The sequence below is a fragment of the Papaver somniferum genome, chromosome 11, assembly GCF_003573695.1.
Source record: "Papaver somniferum cultivar HN1 chromosome 11, ASM357369v1, whole genome shotgun sequence".
Lineage (NCBI taxonomy): Eukaryota > Viridiplantae > Streptophyta > Magnoliopsida > Ranunculales > Papaveraceae > Papaver > Papaver somniferum.
In genome coordinates, this window is record NC_039368.1 from 6,611,665 (window position 1) to 6,638,744 (window position 27,080).

Consider the following 27,080-nt stretch of genomic DNA (forward strand, 5'->3'; position numbering starts at 1 on the left):
TCACCGTCACTACTTCTTCTACCACAAACCAGGGGCGGAGCCAGGATTTTGAGGAAAGGGAGAAAAAATTCTTGGCAAGTTGGATACATGTGAAAAATGGACTTTGTATCCCATTTTACGATAAAAGAACAAAAATAAATATAATTGTGCTTGGCTCCGCCCTTAACCACCACTAATCTTTCGGCCTCCACCTCTTCTACTACTCATTGTCGCCAAAAATGTCTATTGATGTTATTTATCAAAATTACTTATTAATAGAAATAAATATTATAATTAATTAAGAAAATATTTATAATTAAAAAATGATTAGTCATTTATTATGAGCAATTAGTGAAACGCTAGTTAAAGAACACTTTATAATGAATAGATTATTTATTATGTGCAATTAGTGAAACACTAATTAATAAAGAAATTATGATATTTAAGTTGAACAAACCACCACCATTGATTTATCTTTTCTATTAATTCCAACCAAGGTGGAACACTGGTTAGAGGCCACTCTTATGACACAATAGGTCATGAGTTCGAACCTCCCTGTTATAAGTTTTGAAAATCCATATCTTGACTTGAGTATTTATTTTTCATTCATAATATTGGAATTAATGCCACGTGTGCGAGTTGTAGGGGGTGGTCAGGAAAACCACAACCCTTGATTTATTTTTGTCTGGACAAAGCCTGACCACCACTAATAAAGGCAAACTTAACCTTACTTTGTTTTGTACTAATGATATCTCCCAAAAGTCCAATTTATTGGCTTAATGATGATCAAATTGCTATGAATAATATGATATTTTTCTCCAATGGGAAAAAAAAGTATCGAAGTTAAAATTCTAACAAATAATGATAAATTAGAAGGATTAATAATTCAATAAAAGTGTTGTTAATCCCATTCAGTCCACAAATTGCTGTCCACGTTATACTCCACATCATCGAAATAGTACCCCTCTTGTGGTGGATCAAGTAACATCCCTTCAGCCATGCTGGCAATAAGTGCTGGCATATTATACAACGTTTCTTCATCGAAAAACGTCGCTATATCAGAGACTTTCCCCGTAATTTCAACCGTCTGTTTGGTTGATTCAGATGTAACGGACTTGGATGAATTTTTTGCAACGGGAGAAGATTTCTTAGAATTAGGGAACGGAAATGCACGGACGGCTTCGGAAGCAGCCAATTGAATATCTTTAGCAGATGATGACTTAGCGCGAGGTAACAACCACAATGAATCTTCAAAATTTAACGGAGCTGATTTTCCTCGCAGAGCTATTGCAGCAACATCATAAGCTCTGGCTGCAATTTCTGCACTAGAATGAGTTCCAAGCCAAATTCTTGATTTACTGTTTGGTTCTCTAACTTCACAAACCCATTTATCATTTTTCCTTGCTCTAACTCCTCTGTAAATTGGATGTCTAGTTTCTTTAAACTTCTTTCTTCCTGAGGTTTTCTTATGTGACACTAAATGCAGTAGGGATGATGATGGCGATGAAGAAGTGTGGTCTGATTCTAAACTGTTGTAAGAAAATAAGCTTTGATCTGTGCTTGATGTTGAAGATGAAGAAAGCGAATACTCCAAAGAGTGTTCAAAATTCATACCCAGGTAGTGATGAAGTACAGTTAAATGAGTGTATTATTGTGATAGAGTGATCAATTTCAGTTACGTTTGAATCTGGAAGGTAAATTGGAAAGATAGAGAGTTGAGTTTAAAAAAGAGAATCTTTTTACTACTTATAGATTTTAAGAGAGAAAGGAAACAGCGTCACACGAAAACAACACGGTTTTATAAAAGTGAGACAGGTGGAGGAAAAGAACACGGTTTAATTTAACACGTTTGCTTAGTGATGCGGTTTCGTTACAAAAGGTAGACCCTAGTAGAAAGCTCACTAGACATTTGCAAAATGAAACTGCGGGTCATGAGGTCATCAAACTACTACAGTCTCACAAATTAAACAAAAATATAGATGTTAAACTGTATATCAAAAAATTCCATTACTACTGGAGTCTAAACTAGATAGCAGGGTCCGGTAAAAAAATTGGCTGTAAGTTTGTGGGTAATTCATTGCTATTGCCTATAGTTAATGGGTTAGATAGAAGTTAAGCCAATATCATGGAGGTCTGTGTAGTTGTTCCTAACATATATAGTTGAGATTTTTCCATAGTTGTTTCGCAAAATTGCAATCAAGAAATAGATGGGTTAGAGTTTCTTCAAAATTATTGCATTTTGCAGGTGCTAGACCAAATTTTCACAGCCCTAGCTGTGTTTTTTACTAAAACACTTGTTGAGCGTCATTTATGTGCTTATTCCAGCCTATTATAACCGTGACGTAATATAGGGGAACAGCTTTTTAATACCGCCCCACTTTATGGCACAACTTACTGCTTCACTAGTGTTGACACTCTAGTGAAGAAGTATATGCTTAAGATATTGGCTAACAGCTACTCTGGTTTTGTTTCTTAAGAACCCAGAGTTGGTTGGTCCACAGTTTCTTTTGCAAACGTCTTAGTCGACATTTTTCAAGGGCTTACGTACCTTTATCCACAGCAGTATCAAACGTGACAAATATTAATAGGGATAAAACCCCTTACGAAGTTAAAATGACACCATACAGTTACTTCCACCTGTTACTTCAAACCGCGTTTTTGTTGTGGGACAGCTGTTTTATTTCTCCCCCAAACTATAAGTACCCCATAAAATTGTCTCCCCCTTTCACACCCAACTTTCTCAACTCTCTCTTTATCTACCTTCCAACTTCAACTGAACTGAACTACTGAACTTTCTCACTCTCATACTCATAAACACACTCTTTCACTATTACTTTCATTTAACGCCTATGAACTTCGAACAGTACGACTCGTCCGAGTATTCGCTTAATTCTCCGTCTTCTTCGTCGGGTACCGACCAAAGATTACATTCATACAGCAGTTTTGAATCAAACCAGACTTCGTCCGGTACAGACCAAAGATTAGGTTCATACAGCAGCTTTGAATCAAACCAGGGTTCGTCATTCTTGTCGCCACTATCTCAATTGGTATCACATAAGAAAAGGGCAGGAAGAAAGAAGTTTAAGGAAACTAGACACCCAATTTATAGAGGAGTACGGGAGAGGAAGAATGAAAAATGGGTTTGTGAAGTTAGAGAACCAGGTAATAGCAAAACAAGAATTTGGCTTGGAACTCATAATTCTCCTGAAATGGCAGCTAGAGCTTATGATGTCGCTGCAATAGCTCTTAGAGGTGAATCGACTCCATTGAATTTTGAAGATTCATTGTGGCGTTTACCTCGTGCCAAGTCATCCTCTGCCAAAGACATTCAATCTGCTATTGCTGAATCTGATCAAGCTTTACTATCTACTGAGTCACAACCGTCATGGATGACGGAAAATTCGTCACAATCTTCTACTTTTCAATTTTCCAGGCGGGTGGAAAATAATGTTGAAGAAATTCAAGAAAGTTCTTCGAGAGGGACGTTTTTGGATGAAGAAGCGTTGTTTAATATGCCGTCACTAATGGCCAGCATGGCAGAAGGAATGCTACTTGATCCACCACAGGAAGGTTACTTTTTTGACGACGTGGAATGCAGCGTGGACTGCAGCAGTTTGTGGAGTGACTAAAATTTGCTTGGTCATTTCTTGTGGACAAGACACTTTCTATAGCAATAATTGTTATCATCATTCATTTATCAGCAAATTTAGGGATATTTTGATGGATGGACTAAAGTAGTAAGGTTTGTTTTTCTCATTTCTTTTGTTTGTCTTCAAGAATCTAGATATTATTTGTGAGCGAGGTTTGAGGGACTTGTGGGCTCAATGTGTTTGTGAGCTAGAGTAATCGTTTTTGATGTTGCTTTTCCTCTTGTACCATTTTTTTCCTATGGAGAAAATATTATAATCTCTATAGTAATTGGGTCATCATTAAGCCGATTAATTGGACTTTTGGAAGATATATCTGTACATGATATCTTCCAACTCCGTTTTGTGTTTTTTTGCCAAATTTGTAATCATTTATTGGATGCTAAAGAACTTAGTTCATAGAAGCAGTTTTTTCTTTTACCAGTGGTGCTTTTATATTACTTTTAGTATGAATATAATTATTTTACAGCATGTCCGTAAACAATTAATAACGCAAAAGCCCATTAAAAACCGAACTTTAACTTTCCTATTACTATTGAAATACCTAGCTTAATTGGGATATACCCAGATTAATTAGGTATGCCTAATGAGACAAAATCTGGATCATTTTGAAGTAAATCAAACCACCTCTTAATCATGTATTTTCTAAATGATTAATATACCCTTGTTTAATTAACACTAAAAGAATTTATTAGCTTAACTAATTGAGTTTAGAGCAAAACTTATGAAATTATGAATTCAGTAGATTAAATCATTTGTCTTAGAGTTCGATCAAAAATATTGGTTTTGAAAATGTAAACAGTCGGCATGGTATACGATTGCATATGGTGCCGACTAAACTTGGTCGGCAAGGTATACATATGAAGATAACGCTGACTAATGTTGGCCGACAAGGTTTTCGGATGAAGAAAACGCCGACTATCCTGGGCCAACAATTTTATGGTCGGCATATTAAAATTTCCTGCACTGTCGGCCATATTTTAATCGGCATGTAAATATTTCTTACCTTGCCGGCTAAGGAAAAGTCGGCATGCTAATAATTTCTAACATTGCCGGCTGTTGAGAAGTCGGCAATGTAACCTTGCCGATCTTTAGTTATTCCCAACATAATACGGGAAGATGTAATTCATTTTATTCATGCAATTTTTGTTACTACATTGATTGAAACATAAAATCTAAATCCTCGTCGACGGGAAAACGAGTGCACTTAGCACGTGCATCAAGCCTTTGAACCCTTAGGCGGTCCTAGTGTACGAGTTATAGTCTCTTGAGGGTTTACAAAGAGATCTACCCACAAAACCTACATTAAACCATCAATCTTACATTGGAGGAATCCCAGTCATCTCTGACCTGGATGAAGTCCGAGGTATATTCTGGGATTTTGGGTACCATGAATTGATAGCTTGCATCGAATCGAATGCTTCCCCCTTTTCCTCCTAGTAGCGCGCTTTCACGGCTTCATGCTACAAAAACAAAACACAACTCACTTTGTTAGTGGTGTTTAGTAGGAAGATCAAACAACATGGATTACGTAAAATAAACCACAAACATACTTACAAATTGTTCAATGGACAAGTTGAAGTGGGTAGCATTAAAAATCCGAGGTTAGAGAGATAAAAAAGCAAGTATCGCATTTTCGGTGACTAGGTGCCTATCATGGACTTGTTGAACACTTCTTCCATTAGGATTCCCAAGTTATTGCCTAAATTTGTTGTGTGCCCTAGCCAAAAAGGTTACGACATCCACCTTTACGGAGGACTGATGTCCAACTCGAGTTTCCGCGTACCATGCTTTGGTGATTGCCAAATCTTCATTTGAATCGAATGATGCCATTGTTGTATGTAAAGGTATTGGGAGAGTTAGATGGACTGTATGATGATATGAGCTTTGGAGAGTATATGCAAATAGGTGTGTGGTGTTTTGTAGAGAGAACTAGTGTATTTATAGGATGGTTCCCAAATTTTGCCGTTATGGTAGTCTATCAATGCAATTGTACTTGAAAAAAATTGAATTTTGGACACGCCGGCTGGGTTTTTGTTTCCACAATATGCCGATTAAGTTTAGACGGTAGGGTCATAATTTTCTTACCCTGCCGACCGTATTATGATTTTAGGCATAAGGAGTTCATTTTCTTTTGTGTAACCATCGGAACGGTATTTGGTCATTAACGTGCCGACTTTGTTATCGTCGGCAAAGTCGTAATTTTAAAACCCTGCCGACCTTATGATTTTAGGGCATCAGGAAAAGGTATTTTCTGCAACACATGGTCGACAGGGTCGATAACATACTACCTTGCCGGGTGTAACACAACCGTCTAGGTATTAATTTGCTTACCTTGCCGATCCTGGTAACTACACCATTTCTGCTATCAGGGAAGTCTGACAGTTCACAAACTTGTCGGTCCTGGTTTAGTCGTCAATGTAACTTAACAAAATCATGCCGGCGGAACTATTGAAACTTTACATAGCTAAAAAAACCATTCGTTCAACACCTAGAAATCCAGCATTTTTTGTCCAAAATATGAAAACATGTCCCGTAAACTTTAAAAAAACATTCTTCCAACCATTAACCTTAACATTTGTCTACCACAACATATATAAAGAAATAAACTAGGAATGCAATCATTCACCACCACCACCACGACCACGGCCCCGTTTAGGAGCACCACCACCACTACTACATTCACCACAACGGGAACGACCCCTCTTTTTGTAAACATTCATTTTGGCTTGTGCTTCCATCCTAGCTTGTGCTTCCCTCTTTATTTCAGCATCAGCTTGCTTGAACAATTCGGTGGCATCCTCATTGTCAACATTGCTAGAAAAATCGATGTGCTTACTTTGCTCTTCAATCGACAAAGGCTCTCCTATTTCTCTCGCACAACACATCACCCTCACAAGGCTCTTCAAAAGCTCCTTCTATTTTCAATTAAACAACAAACAATTAATAGAATAATTCGATAATGTAATCTTAAAACAGTGATAGCAACTCTAAAATACTTACAAAGAACTTAAGACTTGTTGTTGGGTCTTTCGCTGCCATCTTCCTCTTACGAGCCAATTGTTCAGCAGTCATTTCCCTAATCACAGTAGGTTGAGCCCAACCCAACTACCACGGCATGTATCTCTCATGAGCTTCATGACCTTCGGTCACCTCGTCCAAAAGACTCGTATCGACTTTCCAATCACGTCTTCCGTTCCAATGATCGTTAACTGGCGCTGGAGCGTAACGGACGTCAATACCTTTTTTGGACGTGCTGCACTCATCCCTTACCACTTTAAAGAACGTCTCATCATCGAAATGGGGTTCTTCTTGGACGTAACCCAATTGCTGCATTACCCGATGTGGATCGTACATTGAAAATCCATGGGTGAACAACAAGGGATCGTAGTAGAATGCAACATCATCTCTGCTTTGGATTAAATCTTGATTTCTAGCAGCTCGATACGGATCAAATGTTACCTCATTCGTAATCAATTTGTCCAAGGCGATTAGCACGTTGATAAGCAGCGACGACATATCCTTATCCTGAGCACCCTTAAAACTGTATCTTTGTCCTCTCGGCTTATCAATCGCAATTTTATCATTCAGTTTGACGTAGGGGTTGACTTTCACTAAATTAGGGAAGTGCTCATATATCCAAACCTATGGAAACACAAAGTTTAGTAAGAATCTTACATTACAAGCATTTTGCAAATATAAATGATTTAGATAATAAAATTACCTGGAAGAGACAGATTTGCATTGACTTGCGCAATGAGTGCACTTGAAGTCTTTGTCAATTCATTGTTCAAGTAGGCGACCACCGCAGTAACCCAAGAATACTCATGCATCTGATCCAAGGGATCCAATATAGTTGAATATACCTGGCGTCGACCAAGCTTCCGGAACTGTCAGGGAAGATACATTTGCCCAGGACATATATCAAATAAGATGACGCAGTAGCATTGATTCGCACCAAGTCCACCCTTCCTTCCATATCATAAATTTTCTTGGTCCCAGAGAATGTGTCCCTCAACTTCTTCAAATTAAACTTCTTGATTAGATGACCATCCTTCATCACAAGCATAGACTCTGTCTGAACCTGATTCCAACCGAACAAATCTTTGGTCAATTTGAATATCTCCTGCCAAGAAATTCTATTATCGAAGCCCTCACTAATTGCTTTTCCCTCAACCTCAAAGCCTGGAATTTTATGAGCATCATCAGGAGTTATCGCCATATCACCGAATAGGAATAACATTGTATCAATCTTTATGTAGAACCTCTCACAGAATGAAGATATGGTAGCTTCTTGACAATCGCTTGCACCTCGTCACATTCCTTGTCAAGTGGTCAATTCTTAATCACTGAACATGAAGCTTGGCACCTCATGAGACGGATGGCATGCTTGTGATCCTAAATACCAAACACACAAAATGAAAAAATAAATACAAATAATTGAAGAAAATTTAAGATAGATACAGTTAAAATAAAAATCAAATTTGAGATTACTTACAACAGTATTTTGGATTTCACATGCCCACGTGTCTTTGTATCCAAAAAGAACAACTCCACCATCTTCCGGAGTCCCCTTTAGAGGCTCACCTGGTTTCAGTTTAACCTTCAAGTGAGGGGGATGCATGCGGGAATCAGCTGGTTTAGTGATAACCCGCTTTGGTCTTTCGGTTTCAGTTGAAGCTTGGGTTTGTTGATCATTAGCTTCAGTTTGTTATCTATCTTCTTCTTCTTCCTCTTCCTCTTCAACAATTTCATCTTCTTATCCTTATCTTTATCTCCGTTACTATCACCATCATCACCATCATTACCTCCTCCAACAGGTAGCATGTCTTCTTCATCATCATCATCATTGTTGCCTCCTCCAGCAGCCGGAGTTCTTTCAACATCATCAACATCATCATCTCTTCTACTAGATGGACTCCCTTGGTCTTCATCTTGAGTTCCATCTGAATCACTTGGTTCCAGTGGTGCTTGAGAATCATTCCGTACACTGATCTTGAGCGTTCCCGGCACAACGAATGCCCCTCGATGTGTTGCAGTAAAGAGTTTCTCACCAACACGAGGAGGTTTTGAAGGAGGAGTAACATATTTCTTCTTTTCCTTTGCAACCTGAACAAGAACAATTAAGAAAAAATTCATAAGTCGGCAGGGTCGACATATATAACCAATCCGACGGAACAATGGTCGGAAGGGTCGATATCTAAACTACATGCCGGCGGAAAAATGGTCGGCATGGTCTTATTCAAATAACCTGCCGGCTTGTAACAACTATGAACACAGGATTTTCAAAATCAATAGTTGGCAAGGTCTATAATCAAAACAATACCGGCTAACATAAAGCCGACAGGGTGGTATTCAAATAACATTCCGACTTTTAAAGTTTAAGGCATTAGGAGATACTCAAAAATTGAAATACGACCGACATGGTATTTGAATTATAACCTACCGACCCAAAGAAAAAAAACTACCGCCGGCAAGCTCTTAGGTTGAATAACTTGCCGGCCCTATAAAAGAAGTTACAGATACTAAACAGCCGGGAAGATCTTCAACCTAAGAGCTTGCCTACCAACCCTAAACATTAAAAGTCGGCAAGGTCGTGGAACAAACACCTTGCCCACTAAATAACTGCAAATCCAAAAATTCAATTTTTCTGACCTAATTTGACATGCAAACATGAAATTGAAGTAGTGGAGTGAGTTTAAGTAGGTCCTTACTTTATTAATCGCACCATTTCTTGGTTTCAGCGGCGTTTATTTCTTCTTCTTCGACGGTTTTTTTCTTGACTTTCCTTTGAACTAAATTTACAAATCCAGGGTTATATTCATTGGGTTTCGATTAGCGTCTTTCATACGAGTAGCCTTCCACCGTGGTGGTTCCATGTTTGAAGATTAATCAGAATTTTCGAACCGACGAGTTTCGGTGGTGGGGATTGAGGAGATACGGTAAGGTGTTTGAGGAGGAGAAGAAAAAGAGTAGAAGATCAAAAGAAAGAAATAAAACTGATTTAGGGTAATTAGAATTATAAAGGGTAAGGGTAGTATTGTAAGTTCACCCATTAGGACTCCCCCTTAGCCCTTAAAAAGAGTCCCTTTAAAATTGGGTATACCCCAATTAATCTGGGTATACCCCAATCAAGCCAGGTTGAAATAGTCATCAGTTTGATTTTATTTTCCTTAAATTTTTCATCCCAAGCTAGTCGATCCAAGCCAAAATTGAAGTGAAATTCCTAGTTTATGAAACAAAAACCAAGTAATAAGTTAGGCTAGTTTAGCCATTTTTTTCTTTTCATTTTTTTTTTGTCGGAAGCTCCTGAATGACCATGTAGCATGACTACTGGATGACTGCTGCCACGGTGGTGGTCGGACAAGGGCGGAACTACATGATTGCTAGGGCTAGCTTAAGCCAGCCCCAACAAGCCAAAAAACCATTTATTTTATAGCCTATTTTGAGTTGGATCTAATTATGCGTGTTTATTTTACCATTAAGCCATCCCAAATAAAGGATCAAGCCCTCCCCATACCCAATGTCCAGTTCCGCCATTGTTGCCTGACGAACTAGTACAACGTACTCAACCATAACTGTTAACACCAAAGTTACGAAGATTTCTTGGTGTTCACAATCAATAATAGAAGTATAAAGAAAATCATAGTAAAATGAGTAAACAAGTAGTATGAAGATGGATAAAGAGAGGCGGCGATGTGTATCGAAGCCTGCGCCGTTGTGAACATACTTAACAAATCAAACATGATAAAAATATATGAATTGATTTAAATAGCGTCAATATGGATGAAGAATATAAATATGACATTGATAAAGTAAGTGCAGTAAATAAAGAAGACAACGATTTACGTGATGCAGCACTAAGGCCTACATCCACGGGGTGTTGAGAGTTTGACTATGGATTGAAGGTAGCTACAAAGTTCAGTCGAATGAATTTGAGTAAAATGGGAAAGATAAGATTACATAATGGTAGTTCATATCTAATACTCACTTTCTTTCTCCTAAAACACTTCTTCCCAGTCTAAAATTGCCGACCCCTTGATATTTGTTGGAAAGGGGTATTTATAGAGTCTTCGAGTGGGTCCCTCCTTCGACAGTTGTAACACACTCTCTTGATCAGTGTGCCCATCCCGCTGATACTCGACGTATTCCTTCTGATGATTCTTCGGTTGCTACGTCGGGTCGCGATGATACACTTTCTCTCTATCCACTCATGTTCTTCCAGGTAAGAGCTTTCACCTCGCATTTATTTTGGGTGGTTGGAGCAATCCCACGCCTTGATAGCTGTTAAAGTTGTCTTTTCTTTTCGATGTCAGTTTGATCGTATCTGGTTCGTCCATTTTGAATTCATCTCGAGATGGGGTAAAGTTGATCTGTGGTCTATTTATGTGCTTCGAGGACGAGGTTTCATCCCGTTCTCCTTAATCTTCCGATCGATAGATGCACGTCTATGTATCCACATGGATGATGGTGGTTTGGGACCCCAGATGTTGCTCGGGTGTTAAATGTGTCATCTAATTTTGATGCTCTAGTGTTGTATAGTCTCACTTGTTCAATCTTATGAACATGTGGTCAGTGGTGATTTTGTGTATACATTTTGCCCTTTTTCTTCTAAATTTGAGTAAGAGTAAAAATGGAAGAAAATTCCCACGAGTGCATGTTTTTCATTATCTGAAATAACTCCTCAATTCCCACGGCAGTTTTCAATTTATTTTGGTTATAAATATGGGAGAGGTTCATGACTAAGGAGATTTTATTCTTGTTCTTTGTATATTCTTCTAACATTATTTCCCGAAGAAATAACTTCTCTGTTGTTATTCCTTTCCTTTGTCTGCTTCTTCTTTAATATTCTTGTTTTGTCAGGGAATTTTATTTGATAGATTATCTTCATCTTTGTTTATGGGTGAAAACTGTTTCTGCTGGTTTTGGTAAATTTGCGTGTGTGCGGATGAGAAACGAATCTAAACCCTAAACAAGTACACTTCATGGGTACTTTAGATTCGAGAGATAAATCTGTACAATTCTGGCCTATACCAAGAAATGTTCGTTTCAGACTTGCTTCGGTCACAAAGTGAAGGAGATGGGGTTGATCTTAGGGAGGGAAGCGAAGAGGGTGTTGAGATTGTGAAGGTGTTGGTTGTTTATGACTTGTATCAGAATGTTGAACTGGCTTGCATAATATAAGCTATCAGTTCTGGGTGTTTCTGGATACGATGTTAGCAACAACTTGGTTTCTGGTGTTGTTCTGAAATAGGTCGAAGAACCTATTTATACAAGTCATTTGAGCGCAATCCTCATCTCGTAGGAAGTGGAAGAAATTAAGTGATGGAGTAGTGGGGTCATGTAGGGATGGTGATTGTCACACGATCACGCCTTTTCCCACTTCCCTCATCACCGTTAACCGTCCATCTTTTCCTGACACGTTCTCGTAATGAGCGCGTTGCGCGCCGCACGCTGTAAGCCGCTAGACCAATACCCCAGTAAGTATCCCCTATTTTGTGATATGTTTGATGTCTCGAGTGAGTGGCTCAAGTCGTAGGACTTGCCGCAAAAAATAAAATACGGTGCTACTAAGTTATTTTTCGAATTGATATTCATGAAATATCGTATGTGCTCGATGCGTGTGATGCATCGCTTTCGAGCAGCTCAAACAATCGATATGCATGAACCATCGTTGTTTTAAAGCTTGATTGAATAAGTCGCGGATTGAGCGTCTTAAAATAGCAGCATTCCAGACTACCTTTGGGTGATTGTTTGAGGGCTGTGTAAACAAGCCATCGCTTGGTCGATCACTCCATGTGGAAGAGATGCGGCTGGTGATTGTCATGCTGCTTTGCAGGTTTGATGGAAATAAATCTACATCATCAAATTATGCATGAAAATCTGTACGGACGACATGATTTACGACAGTTGTGCATTGCCGTTGATGAAACTCGGGGTTTAGGAACCGTGCGTCGTCCCTTCTTTGGCAAACTGAATTCAAACACTGAGTTCTAATCCGCATGGGCCGATCGGAAATGCATGGAGGCAGGCTGCCGGCGTGCATGTCTATACCTTTTGGTTTATCAAAATTCATATATAGGCCACTCAATTCGACCGGCGAAGATGAGTGGTTACGATGAATTTGTGACATAAATACATTGCCGCAAAGCAAAAATTAGGGTTTGAAGTCCGCGTGACCTATCACCTATTAGGCGTTCGTTTCGAGGCATCTAACCCTGATTTGCACAGGCCGGACGGTCACATGTAAAGGTGGCCAATGGTGAAATGTTAACACCTTTGGGACCACTTGAATCTATATCTACACCATCCGTTTAGGCTGGAGAAGATGGATGTTCGTGATCAATTTACGACAGAAGCATGTTGCCGTAAACCTTAAAAAGGGTTTTGAGACAGCCACGTCCACGCGAGTTTGACCAAGCGATTTGGAATGCTGTTGGCTTCCCTTTGGGGAATCGATCACGTGGGGACAATATTGGGATGGCGGTGCACTTATGTGCACCTTCCTGACGGTCCAAAATGCGATCTAAGCCATCCAAGTAAGCTGGCTAAGTTGGATAGTCGTGATCGATTTAAGACACTAGTGTACTTCCGCGACCCAAATTAGGACTTAGAAGAATCACGTCTTCCATGTTTCTGGCAATCGATTCATCACTCTATAGCCTTGCCTTGGGAAAGCCGCTCGAGTGAGGGGAAAGTGGGGCCGCCAGTGTGCATGCCAGCGCTTTCCTAATCACTTATGTTGTTCGAATTCCTTTTCCAGTAGCGCGACCACCCTACTTGGGGTTGGCTTTTGACGTTGTTGGGAGGTGTTTGGGAAAGGTTTTATTGGTCGGAACACTGGTGGGACCGCCGACGACCATCATGATGGTTGCCCATTCCTGCCCGGGTTTGGCTAGGCTTGTTAAATTTCGCGGCCAAATTGTGTGGCCGTGATCGTTTCTGAGACTGATACAGACACTCTAGATTTCACTTAAGAAAATTAAGCATGCTTGATTGAGCTTACCTTAATAAAAGGTGTGTCGATGGAAGATTCTCTTTGTTAGAGAGTGATGTAGCCTGAGCGTGTGTTAGAGCATTGCTCGGTCGAACTCGCATGCGTTCATATCTCAAGCATGTTTGTCAATGTTAGTGATCAAAACTATAAGTCTTGATTTCTAGTATATTATAGCTAAGTCTCGGACTAGGACAGAAAGTGCAGTTGAGCTCAAGGACTTCATGGCGATTCATCATACAAGTAGAAGAACTACTCAAGGAACCGGTGAAACTTCTCGACAAAAAGGTATGTGAAGACTTGAACTTATCTGTCACTCAAAAGTCTATCTACTCTATCTCTTACTCTTTGAGACAAGAAGTCGTATGCTATATACTTGGATTATACACATTTGGTATTTCGACCCGAGTATACCTCACCTATCTATGTCTCAAAATATGTGTTGGTAAGCTTTTCGCTTCGATCAAGTTTATCTTTACCTAGTGACGAAAGTCATGATATGTTTCAATCATCTTGAAAATTGCTTTGACTAGAAATGGTGTAACAACTATATAACGTCCTCTAAGAATGTTTCAATGGTTGAAATGAGAGTTTAGATTACATAACCAATGGTGTACATAAGCATTGTTGTGGAAACACATTTATGTATAAGTCCTATTCCTTGAACCAAAGTTTGCGAACTTTGTTGATCAAGAGAACCGGAAGAATGGAATGAGCCAAGTCTTCGAACTGCGAAGTTCTCAAACCCGAGAATTTCTGCTGCAGTTGACAAATACTTGCGTGAAGCTAAGTCCGCGAACCGGAGAAGTGCTCAAATCCGAGAAATTCTGTTGGAGTTTGTAAACTCTTCCCGGTAACTTAAGTCCGCGAACCTAGTCCGCGAACTTGAGAAGGTTATATATCTGAAGACGATTTATGAACTTAAACTTAAAAAGACTAAGTAATGCAGTTTTCCAACAGTGGCTATAAAAGTTCATGAACCGATTCAAGTGAATCAAATCATCTTTGCTTCAATTGTGTCTTGTGTAGTACATGAGATTTCCTTGCAATTGAACAACTCTCTAACTAGTTCATTTTGAAGTCATTTGAACTAGTTATGGTGAAGAAGAACATGGTTGATATGAAATGATCATATGGCTAACCTTTTAGTTCACTATTGTTGAACCAACAAGTGCATACGTTTGGGTACGGTTAACAAACCTAGAAGCGTGCATTGTCAAGTGTGTATAACAAGCTATGTTTTCGACCTAACGGTTGAGAAATATCAGCTTGAATCTAAATAAGGTTTTCATCTAACGGTGGATATTGATTTCTTTGTTACCATGGTAACCTAATTGCAAACCTTGATTTGAAAGACTATATAAAGGAGACATCTAGTATTGTGAAAAACTAATCCCCACACCTTACGTGTGATACTAGTTTGCATACTAGAGTCGGTTCTCCTTTAACCCTTTGGTTTTCTTCTTCTAAAACCAGGTTAACGACTTAAAGACTTCATTGGGATTGTGAAGCCAAACCGATACTACTTTTATCGTAGTTGTGTTATCTGATCTTGCATCTTCTATCGTACGAGTACAATCAGATTGATTGGCTTGAGATTCATATCTCCGATAGGCAAGATATAAAAAGTAATCACAAACATCTTCGTATCATTGTTTGTGATTCCGTAACATCTTGTTTCTCTACCATACAATTAAGATTGTTGTGAGGTAATTGATAACTCTGGGATGTTCTTCGGGAATATAAGACCGGATTATCAATTGGTTCCTGTTCACCTTGATTATTATCAAAATACGGAACAAAACATTTAGGGTTTATCTGTGGGAGACATATTGATCCTTTGATAGGCTTGTCTTTGGGAGACAAATTTGTTTATTGTCAAAGCCTGAGATTTTGGTTCGCAGCAACTCTTAGTTGTTGTTGGGATCAGCTGAGGGAATCAAGTGCGCAGTATCCTGCTGGGATCAGAGGCGTAGGTAGTACAACTGTACCTTGGATCAGTGGGAGACTGATTGGGGTTCAACTACAGTCCAGTCTGAAGTTAGCTTGGAGTAGGATAGTGTCTTTAGCGGCTTAATACAGTGTGTGTTCAATCTGGACTAGGTCCCGGGGTTTTTCTGCATTTGCGGATTCCTCGCTAACAAAATTTATGGTGTCTGTGTTATTTCAATTTCTGCATATATTTTTTTTATCTTTATAATTGAAATAATACAGGTTGTGCGTTTGAATCAATCAATCGGAAATCCGACCTTTGGTTGTTGATTGATAGTGATTGATCCTTGGATATTGGTCTTTGGTACCATCCAAGTTATTCCTTGTATTTGATTAGAACTTGCAGTTCTTGCTTGAGTAAATCAAATCAAGAAGAGAGATATAAACTCGTTGATATACTTTTAATTGATTGTGTCTAGTTGATTCTCTTAAAAGTATATTAGATTTTGTCCATACAGATTGCTAAACGAAATATTGGGTGGTGTTGTTAGACCCCCGCTTTTTCAGCGGGTATTTCATGCATACTTCAATATTGGCACTTCGGGAGATTCACGCTACTCTACTGAGAGTGAACACTTAATCGTCATGTTATGTCAATATGAGGGTTCGGCTGAGAACACAGCACAGAAAATACCAGGCGAATCATGCATTAATTGGTAATGCTAACATAATACACATAATATTTGGGATTTTTGTTGCACGCACCATTCTGAGTGAATTTCATGTATATATTGAATTGCTTCAAATAAATAAAGCGAAGAGGTTTTCTACACTCATCACTTATTAAATGGCTTTACCTTTTGCAAGATGTCAGCGCATTAAATTTGGTTTTACAATTTTAGCCCTGAACTAAAATCCACCATCAACAATCTTTTACTTCTCTGTCAGCACGGATTTATCAATTTTGAGACCTTAGATTTCTCGGTGCTACTTGTTTTAGATTTCGTCATTGTTGCAGGTATGTAAGAGCTTTTGTGGCTTAATTTATCTTTATCTTTAGTTCTGAAATTGAATATTCATGCATGTTTCTGTTATTTTTGCTTGTCTGGGTTTCACGATAAAGAACATGATATACATCAATATATATACTTTTCCCTGTTCTTCATCGTGAAATTCATTGATGCTTGATCTTTTCTGTAACAGTTGATTCGACTCTTGATTTTTTTCATTGTTCTTGACTTTAGATGGCTTACATGATATGCATAAAATTAGGTTTTGATGTTCTTCATTGGTGCTGCTTGAACTGTTCTGTTATTTTTCTGATCTTTGGTCTTCATTACTTTTAAAAAATTTAGGGTTATGATGAATGGTGAGAGTGATGACTGAAGAATATATTTGTATAGCTTTTATAGGTCTCTGCCGCAGCATAGTCCTCCTGATACTTCTCAGCCAAATCCTCTACCACGAAGATCTACTTCCCAGCCTGGTCCATCTGATTCTTCACAACCAAATCCTCAATCACAAAGATCTCCTTCACAGAGTGGTCTTTATGTTTCTTCTCAACCAAATCTTCAAACACGGAGATATACTCCTTCAAATCCTCTGAAGACATCTTCTTCTAGAGGAAAAATTGGTCTCATAGTTTCTCGGTATGTTGCGACTCGTCCGACGGATAATCCTTCTTCACAGAGGTCAAATATGGTGAATGTCCAACCTCTTCACATGATTTCCCTAATTAATCCTTATGAAAATGCGGGGGTCTAACAACCTCACCCCATATTTCGATTAGCAATCTGTATGGACTAACTCTAATATAATTTTTAAGAGAATCAACTAGACAGTCAGACTCAATCTTAATAAAAAGTATATCAAGGAGTTAATATCTCGATCTCTTGATTTAATCTATACTCAAGCAAATAGAAATCTGCGAGTCTTTATTAAATACAAGAGATATAAACTTGGATGTCACCAAAGACCAATATACAAGGATCAATCAATTTACAATCAACAACCAAAGGTTGGATTTCACAACTGATCGATACAACGCACAACCTGTGATATTTCAATTATATAACAAAATACAATGCGGAATAGAAATAACACAGACACCAGAAGTTTTGTTAACGAGGAAACCGCAAATGCAGAAAAACCTCGGGACCTACTCCAGATTGAACACCACACTATATTAAGACGCTACAGACACTAGCCTACTACAAACTAACTTCGGTCTGGACTGTAGTTGAACCCCAATCAATCTCACACTGATTCAAGGTACAGTTGCGCTCCTTACGTCTCTGATCCCAGCAGGATGCTACGCACTTGATTCCCTTAGCTGATCTCACCCACAACTAAGAGTTGCTACGACCCAAAGTCGAAGACTTGAATAAACAAATTTGTATAACACAGAAAAGTCTACGGTAATAGATAAATCTGTCTCTCACAGATAAACTTACAAGTTTTGTTTCGTCTTTTGATAAAATCAAGGTGAACAGGAACCAATCGATAACTCGGACTTATATTCCCGAAGAACAACCTAGAATCATCAATCACCTCACAATAATCTTAATTGTATGGTAGCGAAACAAGATATTGCGGAATCACAAACGATGAGACAAAGATGTTTGTGATTTCTTTTTATCTTGCCCTATCGGAGATATAATCTCAAGCCAATCTTTCAATTGAACTCGTACGATAGAAATGGCAAGATCATATCGCTCAACTACAAGAGAAGTAGTTTCGTTTGGATTCACAATCCGAATGAAGTCTTTAATTCGTTAACCTACAGGGTCTCGAGAAGAAACCTAAGGTTAAAGGATAATCTACTCTAGCTAAACCAACTAGTATCACAAATGAGGTGTGGGGATTAATTTTTCCAGTTGCTATAGTTCTCCTTTATATAGTTTTCAAATCGGGGCTTGCAATCAATGTTAACTTAGTAACAAAGCATTCAATATTCACCGTTAGATGAAAACCTGATTAGATACAAGCTAATATCTTTCAACCGTTAGATAGAAACTTAGCTTGTCATACATAAAGGAAATGTATTTCATTTAGGTTTGAGTAACCGTACCTAAACGTGTACACTTAGTTGGTTCATAAATAGTTACAATGGTTAGCCATATAAGCACTTTCATATTAACCGTATTCATCTTCTTCGCAACTAGTTCAAATGACTTCAAAAGAACTAGTTGAAGAGATGTTCAATGCTTAGGTCTTTATTCATATACACAATTGAAACAAAATCGGTTTGATTCATTTGAATCAATTCATGAAAAATATGGCCACGGTTTGCAAAGATTGTATTCCTTATAATTTATTTTTTAAGTTCATAAACTACCAATTTGAGAAAATAACCAGCTTGGGTACGCGTACCTTAGCAACCGGATTGAGTTAGTTTTGTTTTCCAAAATCAGCTCGGGTAGAAAAATTCCGCCAGTACGCGTACCTAAGGTGACTGGTTTACTAGTTTGCAAACTACAAACTCAGCATAATTTTCCAGGAGGAAAAGTTCCGCCAGTACGCGTACCTTTCATTACCAATTCTTTATGCACACATACGCACACACTTGGTTTCCGGTACATGGATTTATACACTAATGTGCGAACACATTATATATGCTTATATCCATAGATGGTTACATAATCTCAACTCTACATTCCAATCATTGGAACATTCTTCTATAATGTTATAATAGTCGTTATTCACAACTATCGTCATCAGAGCAATTTTCAAGAGATTGAAACGTCATCATGAGTTTCGTCACGGGTAAATATGAAAATGGTTAAAGTGAAAGCCTACCAACACATATTTCGAGAAATAGATAGGCGAGATAAACTCGGCTCGAAATAGCAAATGTGTATGTATGAAAACTATCATACTTATATGACTTTTGTCTCAAGAGTAGGAGATAAAGTAGATAGACTTTTGAGTGATATATAAGTTCAAGTATCCACATACCTTTTAGTCGGATGAAGTTCCACTGGTTCCTTGAGTAGTTCTTCGTATTCATAAGATGATCGTCGTTGAGTCTGGAGCTCAACTACACTTAACTATCCTAGTCCGAGACTTAGCTATAAGTAGACTAGAAATCAAGACATATAGTTTTAACAACTAAATTTTACAAACAAGCTTGAGATAGCAACGGTTGAGATTTCGACCGAGCAATGCTCTAACAGGATCCTAATAAAATTTCCACGGAGATGCTTCAAGACCAAAGAAAAGTACATATCAACTTTGTTTAGATGCAATCATATAGCCGAAGCTAAATTCATGCATTCATCAAGGAGTTTATAAAGATACAAGATAACTCCTAAAATATTCCACATTCGCACTCCCCACAAAGATATGGAAATTAAGCGCAAGTTCAAAAGAACTCTCCCCCATTTGATGTCATTTCCGAAAGAATAACAAGAGCGACCTTACTTTCACAAGAAAAGAAGGATTTAAAGAAAACACTAAGATACTTAGAAGATACATCTACTATAAACAAATGTGGAAAATAATCTTACACCTCAAGAAGTTCCAAACTCAATTGCCCAACAGATCGAGATAAGAGCAGGGGAAAGAGTTATGAACGACTAATGAACCAGAACGACACCGATAGACTACCTTAAGTGTTGAAACGTAGCAGTATATAATGGTTTGGTGAGAATATCATCCAATTGTTGTTCCGAGGGCACAAATTCCATATTAATGATACCATTCTCATAAAAATATCGAATAAAATGATACCTTATGTCAATGTGCTTAGTCCTTGAGTGCTCAACTGGATTTTCTGTTATGCGAATTGCACTGGTGTTGTCGCATAAGATTTTTATTATTCCAATGTTGATTCCATAATCAGCAAGCATTTGTTTCATCCATAGAAGTTGAGTACAACATGAGCCTGCAGCGATGTATTCTGCTTCACATGTTGAGACGGATTGTGAATTTTGTTTCTTGCTATGCCAAGCTACAAGATTCAGTCATACATATTAGAAACCCCCTGATGTACTTTTTCTATCCTCCACACATCATGCCCAATCTGCATCTGAATAGGCAGTAAGATCAGTGTTAGTATCAAAAGTGTAAGAGAGACCATACCCTGCAGTGTGATTAATGTGGCGCATAATTCTGTTTGCAGCTGCAAGATGAGATTCCTTTGGATTTGACCTATCATAGTAACCAACACTAAAAGCAATATTAGGTCGAGTATGTAGATGTAATATATAAAAGGCTTACAATGATAGATCGATAATGTTTTTGATCCACATTTACACCTTTATCATCTCGATGCAATTTACCAGTGGTAGGGATAGGAGTTAGTTTGGGAGTAGACTTATCAAGACCAAATACTGAGACAAGATCCTTAGCATATTTCTCTTGAGATAAGTAAATTCCATCCCTGTGTTGTTGAATTTGTAAACCCAAAAAGAATCTTAATTCACCAACATTGCTCATTTCAAACTCCTTTCCAAGAGAGACTTGAAAATATTTTGCAAGCTTCTCTGATGTTGATCCAAAGATGATATCATCTACTTAAACTTGAGCAATCACAACATCTTTTCCCTTCCACTTGGTAAACAATGTTTTATCAGCTCCTCCTCTCGAAAAACCTTTCTCAAGAAGAGATGAGGTCAGTTTTTTGAACCAGGCACGAGGTGCTTGTTTTAACCCATATAATGCCTTATTAAGTTTAAGAACGCGATCGGGAATATCAGGATTTTAAAATCCCTTAGTTGATCTACATAGACTTCTTCCTTTAAAGTTCCGTTTAAAAAGGCGGATTTGATGTCCATTTGAAACAGCTTTACCTTAAGAAAACAAGAATGAGCTAACAATAATATGATGGACTCAATATGTGTCACAGGAGAGAAGGTTTCGTCAAAGTCGATTCCTTCAATTTGTGAATATCCTTGAGCGACAAGTCTTTCTTTTTTCCTGAAAATAGTGACGAACACATCAGACTTGTTCTTAAATATCTATTTAATGCCAATAATATTAACATTGGGAGGACAAGGGACAAGCTTCCATACATCTTGTCTTTGAGATTGATTTAACTCTTCATGCATTGCATTCACCCGTAAGGGATCACTAAGAGCTTCATCAATATTTCTTGGTTCTACATGTGACAAATAACAACCAAAATTGCACAAATTATGAAGGTGTCCTCTAGTCTTTGCAGTAGAATCTCTTCCTCCAATGATACAGTTGGGATCATGATTTATTTTAACCCAGAGGTGTCGTGGATGGAAACGTTCTTGTTCAACAGGCACAGTGTGATCAGTGCTTTTCTCCTCGTCACTAGAAAGATCAGGATTAGTAATAGTAGGTATAACTTCAACTGATTCCGGGATTTCTTTGACTTTCTCAGTTCTTCCTTCTATCAAGTTTCTCAAAGCTTATACTTTGTTTAACACTTGACTTACGATGATCCTTTATATAGGAGTCAAAGGAGTTATTCATCATCACTGAAGAAATTTTGACAGACTTCAAATCCATATGCTTTGCAATTTCTGCAATAAGATCAAGGTTTATCTGGATTTGTTCATCCAAATTCCTTTGTAGAATAACAAGGTTTTTAGAACATTCTCTATGATTATGATTTATTTCTGGTGAAGCGTTTATAGAGACTATACTGTCCATCTAGTCAGATCGCCACAAACATAGAATTTTGAGTTCTTGAACGTGTTTGCTTGGTCTGATACCAATTGAAAATGCGGGGGTCTAACAACCTCACCCAATATTTGGTTAGCAATCTGTATGGACTAACTCTAATATACTTTTTAAGAGAATCAATTAGACAGTCAGACTCAATCTTAATAAAAATTATATCAAGGATTTAATATCTCGATCTCTTGATTTAATATATACTCAAGCAAATAGGAATCTGCGAGTCTTTATTAAATACAAGAGATATAAATTTGGATGGTACCAAAGACCAATATACAAGGATCAATCAATTTCCAATCAACAACCAAAGGTTGGATTTCACAACTGATCGATACAACGCACAACCTGTGATATTTCAATTATATAACAACTATAATGCGGAATAGAAAAAACACAGATACCAGAAGTTTTGTTAACGAAGAAACCGCAAATGCTGAAAAAACCCGGGACCTACTCCAGATTGAAAACCACACCGTATTAAGCCGCTACAGACACTAGCCTACTACAAACTAACTTCGGTCTGGACTGTAGTTGAACCCCAATCAATCTCACACTGATTCAAGGTACAGTTGCGCTCCTTACGTCTCTGATCCCAGCAGGATGTTACGCACTTGATTCCCTTAGCTGATCTCACCCACAACCAAGAGTTGCTACGACCCAAAGTCAAAGACTTAAATAAACAAATCTGTGTCACACATAAAAGTCTACGGTAATAGATAAATCTGTCTCCCACAGATAAACTTACGAGTTTTGTTCCATCTTTTGATAAAATCAAGGTGAACATGAACCAATCGATAACTCAGACCTATATTCCCGAAGAACAACCTAGAATTATCAATCACCTCACAATAATCTTAATCGTATGGTAGCGAAACAAGATATTGCGGAATTACAAACGATGAGACAAAGATTTTTGTGATTTCTTTTTATCTTTCCCTATCAGAGATATAATCTCAAGCCAATCTTTTAATTGAACTCGTACGATATAAATGGCAAGATCAGATCTCTCAACTACAAGAGAAGTAGTTTCGTTTGGCTTCACAATCCGAATGAAGTCTTTAATTCGTTAACCTACAGGGTCTCGAGAAGAAACCTAAGGTTAAAGGAGAATCGACTCTAGTTAAACCAACTAGTATCACAAAGGAGGTGTGAGGATTAGTTTTTCCATTTTCTAGAGTTCTCCTTTATATAGTTTTCAAATTAGGGCTTGCAATCAATGTTAGCTTAGTAACAAAGCATTCAATATTCACCGTTAGATGAAAACATGATTAGATACAAGCTAATATCTTTCAACCGTTAGATAGAAACTTAGCTTGTCACACATAAAGGAAATGTATTTCATTTAGGTTTGATTAACCGTACCTAAACGTGTACACTTAGTTGGTTCATAAATAGTTACAATGGTTAGCCATATAAGCACTTTCATATTAACCGTATTCATCTTTTTCGCAACTAGTTCAAATGACTTCAAAAGAACTAGTTGATTAGTTGTTCAATGCTTAGGTCTTTATACATATACACAATTGAAACAAAATCGGTTTTATTCATTTGAAACAATTCATGAACAATATGGCCACGGTTTGCAAAGATTGTATTCCTTATAATTTATTTTTTAAGTTCATAAACTACCAATTTGAGATAATAACCAGCTTGGGTACGCGTACCTTAGAAACCGGATTGAGTTAGTTTTGTTTTCCAAAATCAGCTCGGGTAGAAAAATTCCGCCAGTATGCGTACCTAAGGTGACTGGTTTACTAGTTTGCAAACTACAAACTCAGCATAATTTTCCAGGAGGAAAAGTTCCGCCAGTACGCGTACCTTTCATTACCAATTCTTTATGCACACATACACACACACTTGGTTTCCGGTACATGGATTTATACACTAATGTGCGAACACACTATATATGCTTATATCCATAGATGGTTACATAATCTCAACTCTACATTCCAATCATTGAAACATTTTTCTATAATGTTATAATAGTCGTTATTCACAAGTATCGTCATCAGAGGAATTTTCAAGAGATTGAAACGTTATCATGAGTTTCGTCACGGGTAAAGATGAAAATGGTTAAAGTGAAAGCCTACCAACACATATTTCGAGAAATAGATAGGAGAGATAAACTCGACTCGAAATAGCAGATGTGTATGTATGAAAACTATCATACTTATACAACTTTTGTCTCAAGAGTACGAGATAGAGTAGATAGACTTTTGAGTGATAGATAAGTTCAAGTCTCCACATAACTTTTAGTCGGATGAAGTTCCACTGGTTCCTTAAGTAGTTCTTCGTATTCGTAAGATGATCTCCGTTGAGTCTGGAGCTCAACTACACTTAACTATCCTAGTCCGAGACTTAGCTATAAGTAGACTAGAAATCAAGACATATAGTTTTGAAAACTAAATTTGACAAACAAACTTGAGATAGCAACGGTTGAGATTTCGACCGAGCAATGCTCTAAAAGTCTCCCCCTTTGTCAATTTTAAGGACAAAACTACCAATACAGATGGAATACAAAATAAATAAAACTTTGTAGCTTCTCGTCCACATGCTTGATCTCCTTGGTGCTTCAACATTACTTGAAAACTTCGTCTTTTCCAAGTACTCCCATGATTCCATAGATGTTCAGTTCAGCATCATAGTTGTTGAAGATCCGTAGCCATAACAATGAGAAAACAAAAACTCTCGATCATTGTTATACAGTGTCATAGTATTATTACAGGGTATCAAAGTTCAACTGTATCACAACTTCGACAACAATACTATGGTGATATGTAGTCAATATTTTCATTCAACATGAAAACCAATCCCCTTTACATAATGATCCGAAAACCGTATGTATTTGTAGTTTGAACTACACATTAATTCTCCCCGTTTTTGTCAATAAAATCGGCAAAGGTACGAAAACGGGATCCTAATAAAATTTCCACGGAGATGCTTCAAGACCAAAGAAAAGTACATATCAACTTTGTTTAGATGCAATCATATAGCCGAAGCTAAATGCATGCATTTATCAAGGAGTTTATAAAGATACAAGATAACTCCTAAAATATTCCACAGGCGCTCCCCACAAAAATATGGAAATTAAGCGAAAGTTCAAAAGAACTCTCCCTCATTTGATGTCATTCCTGAAAGAATAACAAGAGCGACCTTACTTTCACAAGAAAAGAAGGATTTAAATAAAACACTAAGATACTTAGAAGATACATCTACTATAAACAAATGTGGAAAATAATCTTACACCTCAAGAAGTTCCAAACTCAATTACCCAACAGATCGAGATAAGAGCAGGGGAAAGAGTTATGAACGACTAATGAACCAGAATGACACCAATAGACTACCGTAAGTGTTGAAACGTAGCAGTATATAATGGTTTGGTGAGAATATCAGCCAATTGTTGTTCCAAGGGTACAAATTCCATATTAATGATACCATTCTCATAAAAATATCGAATAAAATGATACCTTATGTCAATGTGCTTAGTCCATGACTGCTCAACTTGATTTTCTGTTATGCGAATTGCACTGGTGTTGTCGCATAAGATTTTTATTATTCCAATGTTGATTCCATAATCATCAAGCATTTGTTTCATCCATAGAAGTTGAGTACAACATGAGCCTGCATCGATGTATTCTGCTTCATGTTGAGACGGATTGTGAATTTTGTTTCTTGCTATGCCAAGCTACAAGATTCAGTCATACATATTAGAAACCCCCTGATGTACTTTTTCTATCCTCCACACATCATGCCCAATCTGCATCTGAATAGGCAGTAAGATCAGTGTTAGTATCAAAAGTGTAAGAGAGACCATACCCTGCAGTGTGATTAATGTAGCGTATAATCCTTTTTGCAGCTGCAAGATGAGATTCCTTTGGATTTGACCTAGCACAACAACCAACAGTAAAAGCAATATCAGGTCGAGTATGTAGCTGTAATATATAAAAGGCTTACAATGATAGATCGATAAAGTTTTTGATCCACATTTACACCTTTATCATCTCGATGCAATTTACCAGTGGTAGGGATATGAGTTAGTTTGGGAGTAGACTTATCAAGACCAAATCTTTAGACTAGATCCTTAGCATATTTCTCTTGAGATAAGTAAATTCCATCCCTGTGTTGTTGAATTTGTAAACCCAAAAAGAATCTTAATTCACCAACATTGCTCATTTCAAACTCCTTTCCAAGAGAGACTTGAAAATATTTTGCAAGCTTCTTTGATGTTGATCCATAGATGATATCATCTACATAAACTTGAGCAATCATAACATCTTTTACCTTCCACTTGGTAAACAATGTTTTATCAGCTCCTCCTCTCAAAAAACCTTTCTCAAGAAGAGATGAGGTCAATTTTTCGAACCAGGCACGAGGTGCTTGTTTTAACCCATATAACGCCTTATTAAGTTTAAGGACGCGATCGGGAATATCAGGACTTTCAAATACCTTAGGTTGAGTTACATAGACTTCTTCCTTTAAAGTTCCGTTTAAAAAGGCGGATTTGATGTCCATTTGAAATATCTTTACCTTAAGAAAACAAGCATGAGCTAATAATAATATGATGGACTCAAGACGTGTCACAGGAGCGAAGGTTTCGTCAAAGTCGATTCCTTCAATTTGTGAATATCCTTGAGCGACAAGTCTTGCTTTTTTCCTGACAATAGTGCCAAACACATCAGACTTGATGTCAAATATCCATTTAGTGCCAATAATATTAAAATTGGGAGGACAAGGTACAAGCTTCCATACATCTTGTCTTTGAAATTGATTTAACTCTTCATGCATTGCATTCATCCGTAAGGGATCGCTAAGAGCTTCATCAATATTTCTTGGTTCTACATGTGACAAATAACAACCAAAATTGCACAAATTATGAA

The 27,080-nt window shown here is 37.7% G+C and overlaps 2 protein-coding genes across 2 annotated transcripts; one reads left to right on the forward strand and one right to left on the reverse strand.

Annotated features, from left to right (window-relative positions):
- Positions 1-880: 880 nt before the first annotated feature.
- On the reverse strand, positions 881-1,669 carry LOC113324001 (dehydration-responsive element-binding protein 1B-like). Its single transcript, XM_026572346.1, has one exon. It carries the CDS (start codon positions 1,589-1,591, stop codon positions 881-883), a length of 711 nt encoding a protein of 236 aa, XP_026428131.1. The 5' UTR covers positions 1,592-1,669.
- Positions 1,670-2,828: 1,159 nt separating this feature from the next.
- LOC113324002 (dehydration-responsive element-binding protein 1A-like) lies at positions 2,829-3,608 on the forward strand. The gene is made up of 2 exons (XM_026572347.1): positions 2,829-3,361; positions 3,413-3,608. The coding sequence occupies exons 1-2, from the start codon at positions 2,829-2,831 to the stop codon at positions 3,606-3,608; spliced, it is 729 nt and encodes a 242-aa protein (XP_026428132.1).
- The last annotated feature ends 23,472 nt before the right edge of the window (positions 3,609-27,080 follow it).

Bases quoted from the DNA above. Each gene is read 5' to 3' on its own strand.
- LOC113324001 (XM_026572346.1), bottom strand. From the start codon at position 1,591: ATGAATTTTGAACACTCTTTGGAGTATTCGCTTTCTTCATCTTCAACA.
- LOC113324002 (XM_026572347.1), top strand. From the start codon at position 2,829: ATGAACTTCGAACAGTACGACTCGTCCGAGTATTCGCTTAATTCTCCG. The intron at 3,362-3,412 runs GTCATGGATGAC...TCAATTTTCCAG, and splicing joins CTATCTACTGAGTCACAACC to GCGGGTGGAAAATAATGTTG.